This window comes from Salmo trutta, chromosome 20 (genome assembly GCF_901001165.1).
Source record: "Salmo trutta chromosome 20, fSalTru1.1, whole genome shotgun sequence".
Taxonomy (NCBI): Eukaryota; Metazoa; Chordata; class Actinopteri; order Salmoniformes; family Salmonidae; genus Salmo; species Salmo trutta.
The window spans coordinates 41,104,521-41,127,322 of NC_042976.1; the positions used below are offsets into that span (position 1 = coordinate 41,104,521).

The window sequence follows — 22,802 nt, forward strand, 5'->3', positions numbered from 1 at the left end:
TAGCCTAACTCCTGAAGTCCTGGCAGGAACTCTGCCTCAGAGCGTGTTAAGGCGCTCCAATCAATGACAGCGTGACTTTCAGCACTCTGGCATCAATTTCATTACGACTCCTCTCCTCTCCGCCACCGGCCTGGATTTCCACCTCTGTCCCTCTCGCTCACTCTCTATCATTCTGCTCACCACTCCTCTCTCTCTATCACTCTGCCCCTCTCTCACTTCCCCCATCACTCACTCTCAGTGTGTCCTACAGAGGATCATCAGTCCTGTAGGCTCTGGCTGGTTGCTACCGCTGGATGACTGGGGGCTGTTGTCATGCTCTCCATAGGGACTGTGTGGTATACAGCTATTCCCTACGTAGTGCGCAACTTTTGACCAGAGCCCTACTGAGCCCTGGTCAAAAGCAGTGCAATATATAGTAAAGAGGGTGTCATTTGGGTAAGCAATCAATTATAATGGCTTCATCCAACTTCCTCGTGACTTAAAAAAAAGCACAACGCAATGATCATCATGGGGAAAGAAGTGAATGGGTGATTTTTCTTTTCACTCCTTCCGTCTCTCTCTATCACACGCATACAGTCGCACACGTGTACACACCATCTATCAACCCAATTAAGACATTCCATATATCCCACGGAGCCAGCCGCGCATAACAGATCCCTAAGCCCTCTCATAAAAGAGCCAAGAGAAAAACATCAACTCAGTCCCAAATGGCACCCTATTCCCTATGTAGTGCACCATATTTATTTAACCGGAGAGTCAATTAAGAACAAATTCTTATTTACAATGACGGCCAGGCCTGGAATAAAAAAAAAAAAACAATGTAGGACAAAACGCATAACACAGAAAGGAGACACTAAGCAACAACACAAATTCAACAGCAAACAAACAGGGGGTGTGTGTGTGTAAGTGCGTGGTGTGTGTGTGAAGTAAAACCACATGCTTCCTTTCATAAGCTAGCGCAAACTAGTGACATTGGTTGACAACTAGAAACAGCTACATGTCTCAACAACCTGTTAATCTATTTGTCCTTTCAACTCCTCCAGGGACAACAGGTCCTGGGGTTGTAGGTTGGCTTGGAGGGAATTCCAATACCTCGTTTTCGGGACTGTTAGTAGAAAACAAGATTGTGATCTGAGCATGTACATATGGGACGCAACCCAAGCCCCACTCTGATGAATAAGGACGTTAAGGTCCGTGTCCCTGGCCCCTGGTGACAGAGTAGGTTCATTTGGACCATAAATGAGCTTGTCTTTCCATGTCCTTGCTGTCAGCTCCCAGGGCATTGTAACCAACCATAAAATCAGAGGCGTGAATCCAGCTCAGTCCTCGGGGGCAATACTGCATAACAGTGACATCATCCTACAAACTAGAGCAAAGAAGGGGCCGTTGGGTCCTGGGCTGTTAGCTTTACGAGGTAGTGGGTGTCCGTGAGTCTGGGTGTTTGGGAGTGTGTCCATCCATGCTGTTGGAGCTACGTCAGACCAAAACATCAGGAGATGTAAAACAGGTTATGAGTTATTGGAATAATTAGGTGGTTAACTGAGAGAGGTGTTTGTGAATTTTCTGTATGCACTTCTATATTCTTTATATGGCAAGGTTATAGATTTGTCAGCAAGCAGTAAAGACTAATGGTCACTTAGAGCAAACAGCGTGTGAAATCCACTGTGTATGCAGCTAGCTGTAGGACACACACTCAAACTCTCTCTCTCCCCCCTCTCTCTCTCTCTCCCTCTCTATCTCTCCCACTCTCTCTCTCTCTCCCCCTCTCTCTCTCTCTCCCTCCCCCTCTCTCTCTCCCTCTCCCCCCTCTCTCTATCCCTCCCCCCCTCTCTCTATCCCTCCCCCTCTCTCTATCCCTCCCCCTCTCTCTCTATCCCTCCCCCTCTCTCTATCCCTCCCCCTCTCTCTATCCCTCCCCCTCTCTCTATCTCCCTCTTTCTCTCTCTCTCTCTCTCTCTCCCTCTCTCCTTCCCTCTATCACATACACACACACACACAACCCCCCCGCCCACCCACCCGACTGATCAAAGGCAAATGGATTGAAGATGATTCCATTGCTTTCCAAAGCTTTTGATAACTAATGGAATGAGTTTCTATTTATGAGAGGGGCTCTCCTGACAGAACAGACGGGGCTCAGGAGCTTTGGGGAAAGCATGTCGTCTGACAGTAACACATCTATAAATCGATAAGGGCAGTAGCAATATTGGAGGAGGAGTGCTCTCTGGATCCCCATGTAGAGTAGGATCTCATCTCACCAAACCCAGATCAAAGCCAAATAACTGTTGTTGGCTAAACCAAAGCCCTTCTGCAGCCTGGCAACGGCAAGAAACACTCATGTAGAAACACTCAGGCTCCGTCCCAAATGGCAACATATTCCCTATGTAGTGCACAACTTTTGGCCAAAGCCACTCAAGGGGCTCTGCTCAAAAGTAGCACACTACATAGGAAATAGGGTGCCATTTGGGACGGAAGCTCAGGAAACACTCCCTACATGCTAACACAATGCATCCTGCCAGGCTTTCAATCTCCCGGCACCATGGCATAAAAGTGGAGCACAGCAGCTCCCTGCTAAAAGCACATATCCAGGGGGTTGCATTTTAAAGAAGGATGGTGCGTGGGGACTTGAGGAAACAGGGCCAAGGTCAAGAGCAGAGAGAGGGGGAGACGGAAAGAGATGGTAGGAGGAAGAGAGAGTGGGGGAGGAGAAGGGGAAGGGAGTGAGAGAGAGCGTGGGGGAGGGGGAGAACGAGGGAGAGAGATAGAAGGAAAGAGAGAGAGAGGCAGAGGAGAGAGAGGAGGAGAAGGGGGTCTGTCTATATGACAGCTGTGTGGACATGGAGAGCAGAGCCATAACAGCCTGTTTCGTGAGGAATGCAGAACGGATCAGCCAGACACCCCTCTGTCCTCTGCTCCAACATGGTGCACCCAAGTCACAACACTAAACAGCTGCCCCTGGTATCCACTTCCCTTCCTCCTGAAGAAACGGCACTAAGAACCTTACCTCCCAATAACAAGGCTCCTCTAGCTCTGCTGAATTGACACGTCAAAGACTCGTCGTTGTCACCCCCCCCTGTTTTCTCTTCTCCCTCTCCCTCTCACACTTGTTCAGCTGGGAAATGAAAGGACACAGTTGTGTGTCAGTCAGCTCCACAGTCACACAGGGCACTGTGACTAAGCTGGCTTTTTGGGGGACCTGGGTCAGGATGTTCTGTGAAGTACCAAAACTGTTAGGTCCTAAAGGGTCTCAGACTAACACCCTCCTTTCCAGGTCAAGATATCTTACTAAGAAGGTAATGCAGAAACAAAGATGAACCAATCTGCAATTAAACTCCGAGTCACATTTGAAGGAGGATTCTCTGAGCAAGGATCTAGGAGCCCTTCCTCTGATGACCCGATACCAAACTCAAACCAGTATACAAGTCCAGATAACTCAAACCAGTGTACAAGTCCAGATAACTCAAACCAGTATACAAGTCCAGATAACTCAAACCAGTGTACAAGTCTAGATAACTCAAACCCTTCTCCACATCATGAAGCACCCGGAGCAAAGTATTCTTACCTGCGACAGAGTTGGGCCGTGGCATCATGAGGGACGAGGAGGTGTGTGCTGTGGGGTATGGAACGGGGCCCTCCGGTGGGTGGCTTGGTCCTGCTGCTGCTGCTCCTCCTGCGGCCCCTGCTGGGTACTCTGTCCTGGACAGGGCGGGGGTCTCTGGGGGCCCGCTGGGGTCTTCCTCGGCCACGGGAGAGCACGTATCGACACGCACGCTGGGAGCCAGGCCATGGTGCGCGCTGCTCCTCAGGCTGCCATCTTTACTCCATTCCAGGCTGGAGCCGCTGCGGTCATCATTCTCTGAGGAGCTGGTGATGGTGGCTGAGGGAGGGAGTGAGGTTATGAGTCTTTAGCGCTCAATCTCTTTTTCATTGACCTTTATCAACACCCTCCACCTGAACTGATATTTACCGCTACATTTAGCTCAACTAATGAGAGCTTTCCAGTGATGGAAAGGGTGGGTAGATTTATGGCATTCATTTCCTCAATCCAGCTTCCCCCAATGAAGTTTTTTTTCAGCTTGGTTTTAACCACCATTATTTCCCTCCTTATCAAAGGCCTGCTGAATGGAGTATTCCTCAAAAGCTGGTTTAATAATAATGCACATAAAGTATGTTTGCCTCCAAACAGTATCATCCGTCCAACATAACATGGTCAAGCTGAGGTTGATTACTTTTGACCAAAGCCCATACTGTAGGTAGTGCACTATATAGGGAGTAGGGTGCCATTTGGGACGAGCCCTACATACACAGGTCAGGTCCTCTTATATGAAGAGAACACAAGATTTAGGAGGGAGAAAAAGGGGGCTGGTGTGGAGAAAAGCCGACTTTTATTTTAGAGTTAAGACAGGTGTTTGCTTACATGAAAGCAAATCCCCTTTAATCCTCTCCTCAGGCCTGGCTGGTCATGCTAAATACAATCACTAAAAGCTGAGGGGAAAAGCAAAAGCCACCGACTGGCAGCTGGGCTCCCAAACAGGGGGATGCATCCCAAATGGCACTGTATCCCCTATAAAGGGAATAGGGTGTCATTTGGGATGCACGATTGGGTACAGTCAGAGAAAAGGACTGCGTCTGTTTTCGGGAGCATTAGAGTAGACCTACTGTACAACACAGCTAATCTGGATTTCTGAACGGTGCTGTGTGTTGCATCATCCCTAACATTAACATAACAAATACATCTGGGAAAACTAACCTGATGCTTGCTTGTGCAAATATTCAGCGATTCAGAAATCACCCAATTTTGTAACATTGGATACTCGCTCATAAACATAATTTAATGAATCACAAAGATGGAACAAAGTGGTGTGAATGAACAGGTAAAATAGCCTGCTATCTTACACTAGGTGCTTTATTGTCTCCTTGCTCCTCTGCTTTATAACATGAGTAGATGGTTATGACCATGATTTACAGCATCACGCTTGAGCCTTTTACTTTCGGTTTTGGTCGACCAGCTTCAAACAGCTGTAAAAATAATATTTTTTGTTATTGAAAAGATATTTCACAGCGATTTAGATGGTACAATGATTCCCTACACTATCCAGGGCTTGTTTTCTCACATAAACTGAAATTGAGCAAACAGTGTAGAATTTTTGCAACCAGGAAATGACAGAGCGATTTCTATATTGGCCACTTACCCCGGTTTCCACTAGATAACACAGCCACAAAGTCAAAACAGTTTTCCCATTTTGACAACAGAAGCCAGCCCACCGGGAGAAATCAAAAGGCGAATATCACAGCCAATCACAACACTGGTGAGTAAGTAATACTGTGAAACACTATTATTCCACTATTAGCGGCAGAAATATTATGGACATTTTCTGAAATTACAATAAAAAATAAAAAAATGTACATAATATTGCTTAGCACCTTTATTTACTACATGAATAACTGCTTAGGACCATTATTTACTACATGAATAACTGCATATGACCATTATTTACTACATGAATAACTGCTTAGGACCATTATTTACTACATGAATAACTCCATATGACCATTATTTACTACATGAATAACTGCTTATGACCATTATTTACTACATGAATAACTGCTTATGACCATTATTTACTACATGAATAACTGCTTATGACCATTATTTACTACATGAATAACTGCTTATGACCATTATTTACTACATGAATAACTGATTAGGACCATTATTTACAACATGAATAACTGCTTATGACCATTATTTACTACATTAATAACTGATTAGGACCATTATTTACAACATGAATAACTGATTATGACCATTCCTATGACACTCTTAAGCCTCCTCTTTCAGATGCCCTCCCTTCCCTGGGTCCCACACCACAACAGCAGCTGAGGGTTTTCATATGTCACTCTGCATCAGTGCTCCACACCATCCCACCCAACGTGCTGTTTAAAAAATCTGTCAAATGAATATGGGCTTTTGAAGTAAATGATTCCCTGACTTCTCTTATCCTGCTTCTTCCACAGTCCGTTTCAACCACTTCAAAGGCCCCGAATAGTAGTCATCAGAGCTGGGAATCAGTCTCACGGACACTGCGTCCCAAATGGCACACTATTCCCTGCATAGTGCACTACTTTTGACCAGAACCCTATGGAATATTGTGCCATGTGGAACGCAGCCTACTTGGCTTCTCTCTCTGCCTTTTAAATAATCCAGAAGCCCTACTCACTTGGGGCAATGTTCCGGACCAATGTTATAGCTTGTCCTTCGCTCCCAAACAGAATTCTATGTGTTTGAAGAAGAAACCTTTATGCTGCTTGACTCAGCTAGAGGCATAGCGTTCTACAGTATTCATTCCACCGAAGAAGAAGTATGTCCCAGTGATCTTAAGTAGGCTGGGCCATAGGCCTATGTATCAAGCGTCTCAGACTAGGAGGGCTGATTTAGGATCAGTTTTGCCTTTTCGATCACAATGAATAAAATGATATGGACAGAGAGGAGCTGATCCTAGACCAGCACTCCTACTCTGAGACGCTTGATGCAGCTCTCTGTCTCAACCTGGAGGGTACTGTAGGTGGGTAGGCAGTAGCTAGGCACGGCAACGCGCTATTCACGCTGCTTCACTATGGCAGATCAAATATCACAGCCAGCATGAATTATTTAGCAGCTGTGATATTGCACTGGGGGCTAGGGGGGAAATAAGTCACAGTAATCAATTATGTCAACAGCAGCACAGGATTTGCATTCAGGAGATGTATCATTGCCAACAAACCAAGTCTGGCTCGGCCACATAAAGTGCCACGACCTCGACAACAGCTTACCACTTGTCATTTAGATCAGGCTATTGTAACAGGTTGTCTTTTATCTTCATTTTATCTTCATATAGGCCTAATCTGTCTACCTGGGTGACCGTACAATAGGGGATAGAAGCTCGATGTCCTAGTTAGACGCCTCGGAAAGAAAGATAAGGTTAACTGCTTTTGTCCTAGTTTGGTCCAAATCAACTGGAGCCTTGAGAAATGAACGTCACCAACCAGAGAAAAAAATTACTTTCATGACAAACGGCTCTGTAGGCCCAGGTTCAAGATTCCAAATGGATTTCTAGTAGGTTTCACTGTCCCTGAGACCTTTAAGCAGAAACCCCAGAGGAAATGAATACAGTGATAACTCATCTTCCTGTCAGCCTGTGTAAATCCCCAAATCTCCTAAAGCCAGTGCTACCAGACGAATAGAGAAGTCACCATGCTGTTGAAACTGTCACCACCACTACTCTCTAACACACCACTAACAGCTCAATACAGAACTGATAAAACAGACACTGACAAAGTAGAGGAACAACATTGACACGTACACTTTTCATTCAGAGCATCCATTAAAGGGTAAAACAAAGATGTTGGATTAAATGAAGGTTATAAGTATATATGTGTTATTAATGCTAGATTGGAGTGGTCAGGGTAATGCAGAGTTATCCTGTTGATGATGCTAGTGTCATGGGACATTCTAGGTCCACTCCTATGGGCATTGTGCATAATGTGAATAGTACTGAGTAAAGGCTGAGTGCTGGGGACTGAATGACTGAGTGAGTGAGATTGTGTCCCAAATGGCACCCTATTCCCTATAGTATACTACTTTTGACCAGAGAGGCCCTGGTGAAAAGTAGTGCACTACATAGAGAGTGGGGGGGGCGGGGGGGGGTCTGAGTGACTGACAAGCAGTTCGAGTGTCTCTCACCTATGATCCCGCTGTCCTTGCTCTCGAGCGTGGAGCTGGGGCTGGTGATGGTCCCACAGGGGCTGGAGTGACTCGGGGGAGGTCTGCCGTGACCACTGCTGCTGTGTCTGAGGCTATGGCTGGCGTTGCTGTTCAGGGTGGAGCATGGGCTCTCTGTGCTGGGGGACGTCGTGCTACTGGTCAGACTGGAGCAGGGACTGATACCCTGACCTGTCACTGAGCACTGCAGGAGGAGGAGAAACATATTTTATTTGGCTTCACGGATCCCACATGGCAGTCAAATATACATGTCAAATATACATCTCTTTCCATGACATAGACTGACCAGGTGAATCCAGGTGAAAGCTATGATCCCTTATTGACGTCACTTGTTAAATCCATTTCAATCAGTGTAGATAAAGGGGAGGAGACAGGTTAAAGAATGATTTTTAAGACTTGAGACAATTGAGACATGGATAGTGTATGTGTGCCATTCTGAGGGTGAATGGGCAAGACAAAATATTTAAGTGCCTTTGAACGGGGTATGGTAGTAGGTGCCAGGCGCACCGGTTGTTGTCTACTTCTGCAATGCTGCTGGGCTTTTTACGCTCAACAGTTTCCCGTGTGTATCAAGAACGGTCCACCACCCAAAGGACATCCAGCTAACCTCACACAACTGTGGGAAACATTGGAGTCAATATGGGCCAGCATCCCTATGGGGGGCCGCAACTCAGTATGAATGGAAGTTTAACAATAAAAACCTGTTCGTATTTTTCACTTGGGAGTAAAGAGCTTTTCTCCTTATATGGTAGTAGACCGGAAAATATGATCCAAGTCTATTTGCTTTTTTTAACCAAAGCAAACAACCAGAATCATGTGCAAGCAATGCAAATTCCTGGACAAATATAAGCAGTTCACATGTGAGCATGACACACAAGCTGAAGGCATGAGCTCGCTCGGTAAACAAAGCGAGGCTTTCAAAACAGCAAAATCAAGTCCAAAACGAGACCAGAACTCGTATCTCAGAGTAGGAGTGCTGATCAAGGATCAGGTACCTCCTGTCCAAACTAATCTGATTCATTATGATCTAAAAGGCAAAATGGATCCTAGATCAGCACTTTCAGACAAGACTTGAACAACTGAATGCCAACTTGTAATATGGGCCATACAATGAGACTAAAACCAGAAGAGCTCAACCCATGATTGATCACCATGCTCTTCCTGGTACTCAAGTGCTAATGACATAACTCCAAACTCTAGGTTTGTCCCCTATATTGTTCTCTCAGCTGCCTGCCTCCCTCTCCTCCATGCAGTATGTATATAAGTCAGGATGGGGGCTTGATGGCTGGGGTTAGCGTTAGCGCCTAGCGGTGTGCTACATGCCTCCTCCCTGGCGAGATCCCCGGGCTGCGTCCCAAATGGCAACTTATTCCCTTTTTACTGCACTACCTTTGGGCTATGGGCTGGGGTCAAAAGTAGTGAACTATATATGGAATAGGGTGCCATTTGGGAACTGCAAACAGTTCCTCAACAAATGGCTAACTCTTCCTCATCGTTTCCCATCTACATCACAGCTTAGCACTCTGGAGAACAACGCCAGCTAAAGTCGGGTCATAGCCATGTTGATAAGGGCACACAACGGGAAAACAAAAATGAGCGTCTCTTCTTGGAGAAGTCTGGCTATTCCTCCCTGTTTCAGTCTGTTTTCTTCCGTTTCTTGCCTAATGATTACGGCCCATGTGATGTGGAGAAAAGGCTAAGGCAACTTACACCAGACAACATACCACGCTGATGACATAATAGTTTAATGGCATTTACTCTAGGGCAGAATAAACAGACGACGCGTTTAAACTCCGATAGTAAAACAGCTGTGTAGATGTAAATGGGAGAGCGAATAGTTAACAGACGATGAACGCCTCCAGGTGTTTCTCTCTGAAGCACAGAGAAGAACATCCTTCAAGGCTGCTGCTGGACAAAAAACAGCCCAAACCCATTCTTGCCCTGATTTCTTGGGTTTCTCACCTTGACACCTCGATGAATGAAGATGATTCATGGAATATAAGCTTAAAGTGTAGAGGGAAATCAAAGGAGTGTTCTGCTTTTACGCTGAGCCCGACTAATTAGCAGAGCCAAACAAACTGAGCCGAAGACTTGACATAACTCTATTTCTGGACGTAAGCACGTACACTCATATTACATACTCAAGTGCCCCTGCAAGAGCCACTCAAGTTACCCTAAGACCATCACACTGGATACCTCAGGCTCATAAACCAACACACTACAGTAGTTTACTTAACCAAACATTCACTTTGTGCACACACAAAACACATCTGAGAACATGTTGAGGTTAGAGTTACCCTTATCTGCTGCAATTAGAATCATTCCGGTGGTAGTAGTGAGACTTTAATCCAAGTCCAAAGAACCAGGGCAAAGACAAACTGCACCATAAAAAGCATCCTTTCTTCTTTCCCTTCTTTTCACACACTCTCCCCTCCCCTCCCTCCCTCTCTCTATCTCTGGTGTTGTGCGGCCGCTGCAGCAGCTGCCGGGGAAATGAAATACCTTTTTTTCATTCTTGTCTTCCATAGGTATGCGAGCCGTGCCCGGGATCCCTTCTCCCAGTAAGAAGCCCAGCCTTGTCATCAGCTCCTGAGTGGCAGGGGAGGAGGAGGAGTTTGGCTCTTTCTCAGTTTGCAGCTCTGCTGTGTGAGAGATGAGAAATAAATCATGTTAATATTCCCATGCAGGCCAACCCAGGGCCAGTGATGGGCTGAGCCCCTGCTGCACGCACACACACCCGCAGACACACACAGACAGACACACACACACAGCTGCTGGGGTTGCGCAGGCAGGCAGAGAGGCACACACACTGACACAGAGGTGGATACAGCCAGCGTGCAGCACAGCAGAGTACAGCTCAGTGCAGCACAGAGGCGGTACTCTGCAGGCTACGCAGGTTCCGCCTGCCTCATTAGGAATGCTGTGACTGTGCCTGTCTCTCTGCAACACGTCTAGGGTGCCATTCTGCTCGCTGCTGCTGCTCATTGTTTACAGCCCTCACTCACATAGCCTCCGAATATCAATGAAGAACCGAATACAAAAAGGCTTCCGCTTCTAACTTCGGTTGTAGTCTCAGCCCCTCGCAACTGCTTGTGTTGGGTGGATAACATTTTATATTTCTGGGGCCAAATTTCATATTGACAAGCTTTGGATGCTACTGTCCTAAATCCTCTTACATATACAGATATAGGATCTTAATTTGACCAGTTTCTCACAGCAGGAAAATAATCCTGCAGCAACAGGAAATGTGAGTTATTGTGTTGATTATAATTAATGGACATTTTTGTAGGGGTTGATACATTTTCAATTTTTAGGGCAAATCAAGTCTGACATTTTTAAGTGGAAATTACAAAATGTATAAGCGTTTATAAACCTTGAATATACTATGTGCTGGTTGATCAAATTAAGATAATACACCTACTGTGTATATTTGTGATGTTTCAAAGAATGCACATGTTGCTTTTCATTATCAATAAAGCATGAGCTAACAAAGCATTGACTTACAAGCTCACTGCAAACCAATACATCCTTAGGGATCTATAAAATCTGTTACATGTTTTGCCTCATTCTGTTTAGTTTTACCCCAAATTACATTTTCTCCATTTTGTTTTTCCAGGTTTAAGTTTTTCATATTTTTGCTCTCAAAATCACACTTCTTTAATAAAAAAACAACAAAACCGGACGTTCTAAGTCAACAACAACGCTTAAACCACATCAGGAGACCACTTTTGAGATCTGGAAAAAAATCTAAGAAATGTAGATTTTTGGGTGTAGTTACCCTTTAATGCAAGTGCGCACCAGCAAGAGACCGTTGTTTGGTTAGCGATGTTTCTGTAGCGCTCATGTGATTGCAGAGTTTGCTAAACAAATGGCTTCTGGATTGATGCAAATAATCAAGATATCATTCTGCCAGGTAGGCATATGCTACCTTGCAGTTAACATTTAATTGAGGAGGTTTTTGGGAAAGCCTTTCCATCTCTACCAGAACATGGTTATCATCATCGCTAACAGCTACACATGTACACTACCGGCCAAAAGTTTTAGAACACCTACTCATTCAAGGGTTTTTCTTTATTTTTACTATTTTTCTTTGTGAGACGCGGTGTGGGTGAACGGATGATCTCCGCATGTGTATTTCCCACCGTAAAGCATGGAGGAGGTGTTATGTTGTGGGGGTGCTTTGCTGGTGACAATGTAAGTGATTTATTTAGAATTCAAGGGACACTTAACCAGCATGGCTACCACAGCATTCTGCAGCGATACGCCATCCCATCTGGTTTAGGCTTAGTGGGACTATCATTTGTTTTTTAACAGCACAATGACCCAACACACCTCCAGGCTGTGTAAGGGCTATTTTACCAAGAAGGAGCATGATGGAGTGCTGCATTAGATGACCTGGCTTCCACAATCCCCGACCTCAGCCAAATTGAGATGGTTTGGGATGAGTTGGACCGCAGAGTGAAAAAAATGCAGCCAACAATTGCTGAGCATATGTGGGAACTCCTTCAAGGCTGTTGGAAAAGCATTCCAGGTGAAGCTGGTTGAGATTATTTTTATTTTTATTTTACCTTTATTTAACTAGGCAAGTCAGTTAAGAACAAATTCTTATTTCAATGACGGCCTAGGAACAGTGCCAAGAATGCCAAGAGTGTGCAAAGTTGTCATCAAGGCAAAGGGTGGCTATTTGAAGAATCTCAAATATAAAATATATTTGGATTTGTTTAACACTTTTTTGGTTACTACATGATTCCATATGTGTTATTTTTCTACAATGTAGAACATTTTTTTTAAAATAAAGAAAAACCCTTGAATGAGTAGGTGTTCTAAAACTTTTGACCGGTAGTGTAGACACACGCACACACACACACACACGCACACGCACGCGCACGCACACACGTCACACCCTGATCTGTTTCACCTGTCCTTGTTATTGTCTCCACCCCCTCCAGGTGTCGCTTATTTTCTCCAGTGTATTTATCCCAGTGTTTCCTGTCTCTCTGTGCCAGTTCGTCTTGTATGTTTCCAAGTCAACCAGCGGTTTTTCCCTTTTTCCTTTTTCTAGTCCTCCTGATTTTGACCCTTGCCTGTTTCTGGACTTTGTACCTGCCTGCCTGACCATTCTGCCTGCCTTGACCACGAGCCTGTCTGCAACTCTGTACCTCCTGGACTCTGATCTGGTTTTGACCTTTATGTCTGTTCACGACCATTCTCTTGCCTACCCCTTTGGATTAATAAACATTGTAAGACTCCAACCATCTGCCTCCTGTGTCTGCATTTGGATCTCGCCTTGTGCCTTGATAACACACAGACACACACAGACAGGCATTCCTGTGCTGTTTCAGAAAGTTTCAGGAAAATCAAATCACTGATGCATTTTGTTCATGTCTTATGATTAACTTTAGCAAATTCATGCCTTTTCTAATAAGTTCAATACATTATGCTAATTTCCAACTAATTGTTTCAATAAATCTGAATTTTGTTTTAATGGCTAGATTACGTGAATCTGTCTGCGTTCTCCACAACGCAGATTATAGAGGGCCCTACTTCCTCAACTGGGGGATGCTGCTGGTATTCTGTATGTACATTACCTCAGCATGTACATGAGGAGCCAGGGGAATATGGCTCCACATACAGGGGGCTATCCCCCCTAAAGGCAGTGCAAGGCCTGGACTACAGTAAGTTATTACCCTGCATTCTGTCAGCACCTCTCCCCCCTCTCTTTTCCAGTTATTAATAATGCTGGCAGTCCCTCTGATTAAATACAAACCCGTCCAGCCACATAATGTACTGCCAAGACGTAATGAAGTCAGAACTAATGCCACCATACATGAACGAACACACAAAGGCACACACAATATTATTTACTACTGTGGTGGCATCAGAAGCAAGAACAATCTAACCATTTCATTCATATGAAATCTGGTAATGGATGCAATCTATGCTGATTTGATTTAACGCTAAACTCAAAACCAGAGGCAACTTCTGACCCCCTGCAGAAAACACTCTGCTACTGTGAACATGCTTCATTCTCTAATTCCCCTGCAAAGGTTGTATTACCATCATATTGTGGGCAGAAATGCTACAGCATATTGGTTGGGAGGGAGGATGTTCTAATCCTGGAATGATGCCTTTAGTTATGTGGTTCCAACCTAGTTGAGCAATACATGTGGTGAAATGGAACGAGGGAGACTCAAGAGAGGGGGAGGGAAGGAGAGAAATGATGGAATATCTCATTACTCATTATTAACCAAGGAGACCCCTCCACCAACGCTCCCTCTCCCTACTCTTTCTCCTCCTCCACTCCACCCCCTTTCCCCTCTTTTGACCTTTAACTAATTTCACTTCATTTTAATTTCACTCCTTTCACACAAACACTGCTTGGCTGACTTCTCTCTTCTCCAAAGTCTGCAATATATTTGCATACTAAGGAGTGCACCTGTTGCACATGGGGATGTGTGAAACATACTCCTCAGCCTGAAGTGTCTGAATAGCTAGCTTTTCTCATGGCGCTGACTGGTAAGAAGCTTCAGGAGGGTGGTCACGTGTGCTAGCAAGGCAGAGGTCCCGAGTTTGCGCCAGGTATGTGCCGAAGGGAGGAAGTGGTACTCGCTAAGCAAGCGGCGTGATGTCTTATTCACACCATCCCCACACCCCTTTAGTAGGCTAGCCTACACTTTGGCCATGTTTCTGCCGGGCAAGGAGAGATGTAAGTGTAATTATATTTTCCAAATGGCACCTTATTCCCTATATAGTGCACTACTTTTGACCAGGACCCATAATGACTGGTTGCTGGTTCATAATATACTGTAATGTAGCTCTGTTCTGTTCAGTGTGCAGCAGTACCAGCAAGACAGATACAGAGCACTAGCCAGCCAGGAGACATCTGTTACATCTGCAATGTCTGCACAGGCTGTTAACAGGTGCCCTTTCAATGCCCCAGCAGCCTACGTTAAACATTTAATTCAGTGCACAATGTTCTGTTATAAATAATGGGCCTGTGAATCACTGACTCTCATTTGTTTTCCTATGAATACTGCTGTCTATAAGCCGCTGCATTGACATTGATATCATTCCCCCATTTCAACAGCTGGAATGTTTATGTACTGGGATTTGAATGGGTTTTTCTCTGCATAGAAAAGTATTGAGCGTCCACCTAAGTGTTATTTCAGGCCGCCTATGTCTAAACACTAAAAAAGTTGTCTCTGCCACAAGGCAAAATGTGTAGAATTGCAGGAAATGATTTTTAAACAGCTACGTTTTGTCACTGCGGCCAACAGGTGGGCCTCTAAAATGTTCAGGTCGGCAACCGCACCATTGGCTACGCCCATTGGCTACGCCCATTACCATTCACCCGCCACACCCACCACCTAAGCCCCATTTTGATCCAGAAAAAAAAAAACTTATTTTCAAGCTGATTGCAGTTATGAATGGGTAAGAGCAAGGCATAAAATTAACCTTTTGGTTAACCTTTTTAAAAATCTTCCAGCCACCCAGATATTTTACCAGCCAAAATAAAAACATTTGCTGCTAAAATTAAACCAACGACCTGAGTCTTTTTGTGACCTGAGTCTTTTTAAAATATCACAGATGATACCTGCCCCTTTAAGGGCGGGAAGTTACCGTTGTAGCAAGACTCCGGTCATGTTTGTGCCTGTGAGATTGAGTCTGACTAGTAGATGCGTTCTCTTCCCTAGCAGTTGTAACTCAAACATAGAAAAACAACCTCGTTTGTGAACAAAACAATGTAAATAGCCAAGAAACACAAGGACAAAATCTCACTTTAGTAGACTTTCGTTTCAAGTAAATGACCAACTTTTATGCCTGTGCGCAGAGCTTCTAAAAATGAATCTTTCACTCAGCACAGCCTGCAGCCAGGCAGCATTGCAGCGAGAGGTGGAATACGCTACATAGGATTTGTAGTTCTTTGACTTTCCGCGATTCATTTAGCAGCTACGAAACAAAACGGTGGAAATACTTTGAAAAACAGTTACTGCAGAATTTATTTTTCAATAAATGTGATCATACTTGACTATTTGTATTCAATACCCACAATGCCAAAATCAACCCGCATTTGGCAGGTGGCAGGTGTTAATTTTAGGCCCTGATCAAGAGTGACCTTGTTTTCAGAGTTGAAAACTAACTGGTGAAACCTAATTGGAATACAATACACACATATTATTAAAGGACAAAAATGATCTAACGACTAAAATCGGAGTGAAATGTAACACCAGCCGCATGTTCAATGTGAGTAAATGCATGCAGCTGGTGCTACTGCAAACCCCAGAATGTTTTCAGTATAACGGCAGTACAAAGCATGTCAGCGTCACATCAACGCCACTGTTTACGACACCGCATTCTTTACCAGTTACTGTCCCTTACTGCACCACTGTTTCCAGGTAGCCCTCCCAGACCTGACCAGGGACCGTGTTCAAAGTGTCTCAAAGTAACATACACTGAGTGTACAACACATTAGGAACACCTGCTTTTTCCATGACATAGACTGACCAGGTGAATCCAGGTCAAAGCTATGATCCCTTATTGATGTCACTTGTTAAATCCACTTCAAATCAGTGTAGATGAAGGGGAGGAGACAGGTTAAAGAAGGATTTTTAAGCCTTAAGACAATTGAGACATGGATTGTGAATGTGTGCCATTCAGAAGGTGAATGGGAAAAACAAAATATTTCAATGTCTTTGAACGGGGAATGGTAGTAGGTGCCAGGCGCACCAGTTTGTTTCAAGAACTGTAACGCTGTTTGGTTTTTCACTCTCATCAGTTTGTGTATCAAGAATGGTCCACCAACTCAATATTAGGAAGGTGTTGTTAATGTTTTGTTCACTCTGTGTATATAATATATGCCAATTTTGCAGACACTTTTATCCAAAGCAACTTACAGTCATGCATCCAGTTTTCATATAGGTGGCCCCAGCGGGGAATCAAACCCATAATCCTTGGTTTTGCATGTGCCATGCTCTACCAACTGAGCCACACAGGACTGATCCTAGGATTAGGTCCACCTTCTTATTTATTATGATTGAAAATAAAAAAAATGATCCTAGATCAGCACTCCTACTCTGAGATGCATAGTGAATATGGGCCCTGGCGGGCTCCCACATCAGAACCAGGCTCAGCAGCAATCAGGCCAAACGGAGGGTTTGGGCCGGGGCGATGCTGTGAGCTGCATCCATCAGGGAGCCCTTTATTACCGGGCCGTGATAGGCCGCTCCATCAGTGGCTCCTCTAAAGCTCTAAAGATCCACCTGCCTCTGAGGAGCAATCACTACCTTTGTCCTGTCTGTGGCAAAGAAAACTCTATTCCCTATATAGTGTACTGGGCTCTGGTCAAAAGAAATTGAACTATAAGGAAATAGGCTGGTATTTAGGACGCAACCTGTGATGGTGCTGGAGCTGGAGTATGGACCAGACGACAGTCAACAGCAGCAGGGCTAGAGGCTGGTGGGGATTGAAGCACAGACGCAATGTAAATCATCATTACACACTGTCTGTCTGGGGAGTCTTTGGGCAGAGCATTTTATCTCCAGGCAGATCCTCTCTCAAATGGTCCATCCTTCCTGTATACTCTGGTGTACTACCTACCGGTCCCTTTTCATTGGCTGTGATGTCCTAGCTATCTCCACACCCGAGAATTCACTGCATTCACAGCAATGGCAAATTTGATAGCCTCTGAAGTCTTATCTGGGCTTAATTGCCTTCAATGTGACATTGGCTATTATCTGTGTGATCGCTAATGCGTGTTGTTGATGGTGGGGCCGTCCATCCAGGAGGGGAGATAAATATGCTACCTGTAAAACAGGCCAGTTTGTAGAATATAGACTAACCTTTGACACTGACGGGAGTGTCCTTCTTGCCAGTCTATATCCAAGCTATTCTAGAGGACATATTAATCAAATCAATTCAAATCAAAGTTTATTTGTCACGTGCGCCGAATACAACAGGTGTAGACCTTACAGTGAAATGCTTACTTACAGGCTCTAACCAATAGTGCAAAAAAAGGTGAACAATAGGTAAGTAAAGAAATAAAAACAACAGTAAAAAGACAGTGAAAAACAGTAGCGAGGCTATAAAAGTAGCAAGGCTACTTACAGACACCGGTTAGTTAGGCTGATTGAGGTAGTATGTACATGTAGATATGGTTAATGCGTCTCTTAATGCGTCTCTTTCGATGTGACAGGAGCTTTAATTAGATGACCCCTGCTCCTGGGAGGAGTGACCTGTGCCCCTTACGAAAATGGACATGAATCATGGCGCCTTAGGAAGGATCATTCAGTAAGAAGCATGTCAAACAAACATGTAGGCTGTGCTACTCACCGAGAATGGAGCAAGAGGGGGAGAGGGGGGGAGTAGGAGAGAGAAAGAGAGAAAGCTGGGAGCTAGTTAGCGAGAGAGGGAGAGAGAAAGCGGAGAGCTAGTTAGCGAGAGAGGGAGAGAGAAAGAGAGAAAGAGAGAAAGCGGGGAGCTAGTTAGCGAGAGAGGGAGAGAGAAAGAGAGAAAGCTGGGAGCTAGTTAGCGAGAGAGGGAGAGAGAAAGAGAGAAAGCTGGGAGCTAGTTAGCGAGAGAGGGAGAGAGAAAGCGGAGAGCTAGTTAGCGAGAGAGGGAGAGAGGGAGAGAGAAAGAGAGAAAGAGAGAAAGCGGGGAGCTAGCTAGCGAGAGAGGGAGAGAGAAAGAGAGAAAGCTGGGAGCTAGTTAGCGAGAGAGGGAGAGAGAAAGAGAGAAAGCTGGGAGCTAGTTAGCGAGAGAGGGAGAGAGAAAGAGAGAAAGCTGGGATCTAGCTAGCGAGAGAGGGAGAGAGAAAGAGAGAAAGCTGGGAGCTAGTTAGCGAGAGAGGGAGAGAGAAAGAGAGAAAGCTGGGAGCTAGTTAGCGAGAGAGGGAGAGAGAAAGAGAGAAAGCTGGGAGCTAGTTAGCGAGAGAGGGAGAGAGAAAGAGAGAAAGCTGGGAGCTAGTTAGCGAGAGAGGGAGAGAGAAAGAGAGAAAGCTGGGAGCTAGTTAGCGAGAGAGGGAGAGAGAAAGAGAGAAAGCGGGGAGCTAGCTAGCGGTGCCCTCAGGCAGAACCTGCCTTGACTGTGTTAATGCTACCAGGCTCTTTTACCTGAGCCTGTGCAGTTTAGTCATCACAGAGCTGGCACAACAAGGGGTATGTGTCCCAAATGGCACCCTATTGCCTATATAGTATACTAGTGTACTGTACTAGCTCTGGCCAAAAGTAGTGCACTATAGGGAATAGGGAGCCATTTGGCACACACCCGGGCTCTGAGGTGACAGGTCCACTCACCAGTCACCTCCACAACTCCTAGCTCTTATTAGGATCCTATAAAGAAGGCATCTCTGTGCTCTCCTGTCTCCATGTCTCTGTAGGTTTGTGGAAGCTCGGCCGTGGGCAGGCCTCTGGGCATGGAATGATGGCTCAGGCACTTTAGCGACACACTGACACACACCGAAGACACCGGGACACACACCTCAGTTCTGGCATAGAAGAGCCGCACTCATAGATAGGCTCCATATACTATAACCCTGAAGTTGTAATTTAACCAGTTTAACACTTCCCATTAAAAATAACACTAGACTGATAAGAAATGGCCGACAGTGTGACCCACCAGAAGTGAAATGGCAAAGTCGCTGATTGAAATGGCAACCTGTTATCATTTCCAAGCCAGTCGGAGACTAACTGGGACAACTGACGTGCTGTGTACCGCTGTGTGTGCTTTGTGAAATTGGGGTCACCGCGCTGAGCCGCAACACTTTAGGCAGTAATGATGCAGCTGCATGGCTATCCTGACAGCTGTGGCATTTATACCCATAATACCTGTAATGAAAACAAATCTGCACATTAAGTATGCATGAGATACAGCAGCCTTATATCATCCCTATGACAACAAATCAAAGCTAATCAGTGGGACTGTGGGGCAGCAGAGACACTGGAACCCTCCTCCTCATTATGAAGCCAGAGATGGAACAGTGCTTTGTTTTAACAGCAGAGGAGTCGAGAACAAAGGTGAACGTTGTTGATTTATTTGTTCATTATTCCATTATGTCCAAAAATGTGCCTACTTACGTGTAATTGTTATTATAAAGCATGTGCCTGTTGAAACTTTTCAGGGTGTGTCGTGTAAAAAAAACAATTCTGGACTGATGAAATTCTAGATAAATCCAAAGAACCAAAATATAAACGCAACATGCAACAATGTCAAAGATTTTACTGAGTTACAGTTCATTGAAGGAAATCAGTCATTTGAAATAAATTAATCAGGCCCTAATCTATGGATTTCACATGACTGGGCAGGGGAGCAGCCATGGGTGGGCCTGGGAGGGCATAGGCCCACCCACTTAGGAGCCAGGTCCACCCACTGGGGAGCCAAGTCCCAGACAATCAAAATGAGTTTATCCCCACAAAAGGGCTTTACTACAGACAGAAATACTCCTCAGCACTCCTCTCCCCCTCCTCAGACGATCCCGCAGGTGAAGAAGCCAGATATGGAGGTCCTGGGCTGGCGTGGTTACACGTTTACAGGGATGTAAACACATTTGTGCACAAGATTTGGGAGAAAAAAGCTTTTTGTGAATATTGAACATTTCTGGGATCTTTTATTTCAGGTCATGAAAAACGGTACTTGTTTGTTGAATGCTTGGTATGTCTGCATTGTCTGACTAAACATTTTCCCAGGGTTTTTTGTCTCCAAGAGATGGATGCAATATGCTTTTCTAAGCACTTGTCTAAAGCAAAGCTTTCAGAGTTCATAACTGGAGATGCCTTATCAAATCCTCCCCTCGGTGTCTCGGAATGCCATGCTGTATTCTAAATTGCACCCTACATTACCTAATACCTATATAGGTCCGGTTCAAAAGTAGTGCACTTGGTAGGGAATAGGATGCCATTTTGGATGTACTTTGGTCTTGATCCCTTTGATAACTCAGTCTGGGCCAGCTGGTGATTAAAAAACGTGAGGAACATTCCTGCCCAGACTGAGTTTTCAGAAGAGGCGTAAAGCGGACATTTTAACAGTCCTATAAAAAATTGCTAACAGAAGTGTGAAAGTCACCCTTCTCCTAAACTGAATTTGAACCCCTCATATATTATGAATTCTGACAGATATGAGAGGTGGTGGTTTGCGCCAGGACATTCATAGCAACCGTGATACTGTAACAGCTGTAAACCATAATAATATACAGGAGATAATTCTATCTGCTGGCTAACAAAGGACAACACTACGGCTCTCTTCCAATTGGCACACTGTTCACTATGGACCCTGGTCAAAAGTAGTGCAATATATAGGGAATAGGGTGCCATTTGGGACGAAACCTACCTTTTGGGTACAATTTTCAGTTCATTATACCCTGACCAACGCATTTGAAAGAACGAAAGTGTTTCCTCTAAAAAAAACATTGCTGCGGTGGCAACGGTCTTGGAAGGTGGAGAGGCGGGTTTGGGCAGCGCGGCTTAAATCGCTAGAGAGAAGAATTAGCAAATTTCCTGCTATTCTAGACATTTTTCCATGGAGCTGAGAGAAGATTTTGCAGAGTGAAAGCTAATTTCCTGCAATTCTATGCATTTTGCCATGGCTAATTATGTGTTTTTATGCACAAACATTATAACAAAACCAACGGGGACCCCCATCGAGGCCATTGGGCATGTACCTGGCGTTCCCCGTCCGTAATCCAATCGGTAGGTGCACTTGATTCAGCTGCACTGCACGCCGGGTAGGCAAAGTGTTCCATTTTTTGTATAATTGTATGCGTCTGAAGGTACAAACTCTGCCTATCCAGAGGGCCCGGAGAGCAAATCAAGTGTGCATCTATAGGCCTACCGCTGGCCAATCAGATAGCTCAGATTACTGTGTCTGCAGCTTCCTCGAGGGCACAGCAAAGTTCATAGTTGATTTCAAAATATAATTTAAAACCACGACTAAAGAGAGATCATTAAAGACTAAAGCAAAGATCTGCTGTTTTTATAAGCGAGTTCATGTAAAAATATGTATCCAGCACTGTCAAATAGGGCTGTGCGATATGGCCAAAATATCACATCACAATATTTTTCTCCGTTTTGATGGTATTTTACGTATTTTATGATTTTTAATAATAAAAGTTCTAAATATGCTTCATAAGTAGTGCATGACCAATAATTTTTTACTTCGACACCGATACCAGGTTTAGTATCATGATTCTCGATACCATCACGATACTCAATACCAAAACGATACCAAGGCCAAAAAAGAAATGAACCAAAGTCACAGAATGATACTTGATGCAGACAGATAAACTCAGCTACTGCTCTGTTCAATTGTTGGGCATCTTTTCATGTCAGCATTTTTCATGGACAGCCATGTTTGCATCAATGAATCAATTATACAATCAACTTGAATTTGTTTTCACCAATCTAACTTCAAAACAACATAATGGTAATAATGTATTTGAATGGTAAATCTCTAACAATAAACTCAAGATGCAGCCTAGGCCTATTCACAACACAGCTGAATGCATACATGTAACCTTTAGTCAGTTAAGAACAAATTATTATTTACAATGACAGCCTACCAGGGAACAGTGGGTTAACTGCCTTGTTCAGGGGCAAAACAACAGATTTTTACCTTGTCAGTTTGGGGATTCGACCCAGCAACCTGTCGCTTACTAGTCCAATGCTCTAACCACTAGGATACCTGCCAGCCCCATTCAATACATGCATTGAGTAATTGAGCTTGTTTTGGATGATTTCATGGGGCTACAGATGAAATACATCTGAATCTGTTTCCCAACATTTGCATAGAAGTAGCTTATTTGATAAAACTGCGTGCTGTCTCTTTAACCAGTAATGACGTCCTTCAGGAGGCAAGAGGCCGAGTGGAGGCTGCTGAAGGGTATCAAGCGCATGAAGCGAGACGGTGGATGGTGGTTGGAAGAGAGCGCTTGTTTGAAATTGAAAAGCGTTGCGGTAGCGTTTGATAAAGAAGAATGTCAAGACGAAGCAGCTGCTTTATAAGTGGGATGCACTGTTGAGTGATACATCCCGAGGGGTTCGTTCTGATTGTACGG

The 22,802-nt window shown here is 44.6% G+C and overlaps 1 protein-coding gene across 6 annotated transcripts in view; it reads right to left on the reverse strand.

Annotated features, from left to right (window-relative positions):
- The window catches only part of LOC115156074 (protein TANC1), a 179,305-nt gene that overhangs the window by 56,269 nt on the left and 100,234 nt on the right, over positions 1–22,802 (reverse strand). For 4 of the 6 annotated variants that reach the window (XM_029703330.1, XM_029703329.1, XM_029703326.1 and 1 more), the window contains 3 exons: positions 10,262–10,401; positions 7,721–7,943; positions 3,560–3,874 (listed from right to left, as the gene is read on the reverse strand). In XM_029703330.1, the coding sequence (XP_029559190.1) occupies positions 3,560–3,874; positions 7,721–7,943; positions 10,262–10,401 (678 nt within the window). The remainder of the gene's footprint in view (positions 1–3,559; positions 3,875–7,720; positions 7,944–10,261; positions 10,402–22,802) is intronic. The other 2 variants (XM_029703327.1, XM_029703331.1) reach the window with 1 other exon arrangement.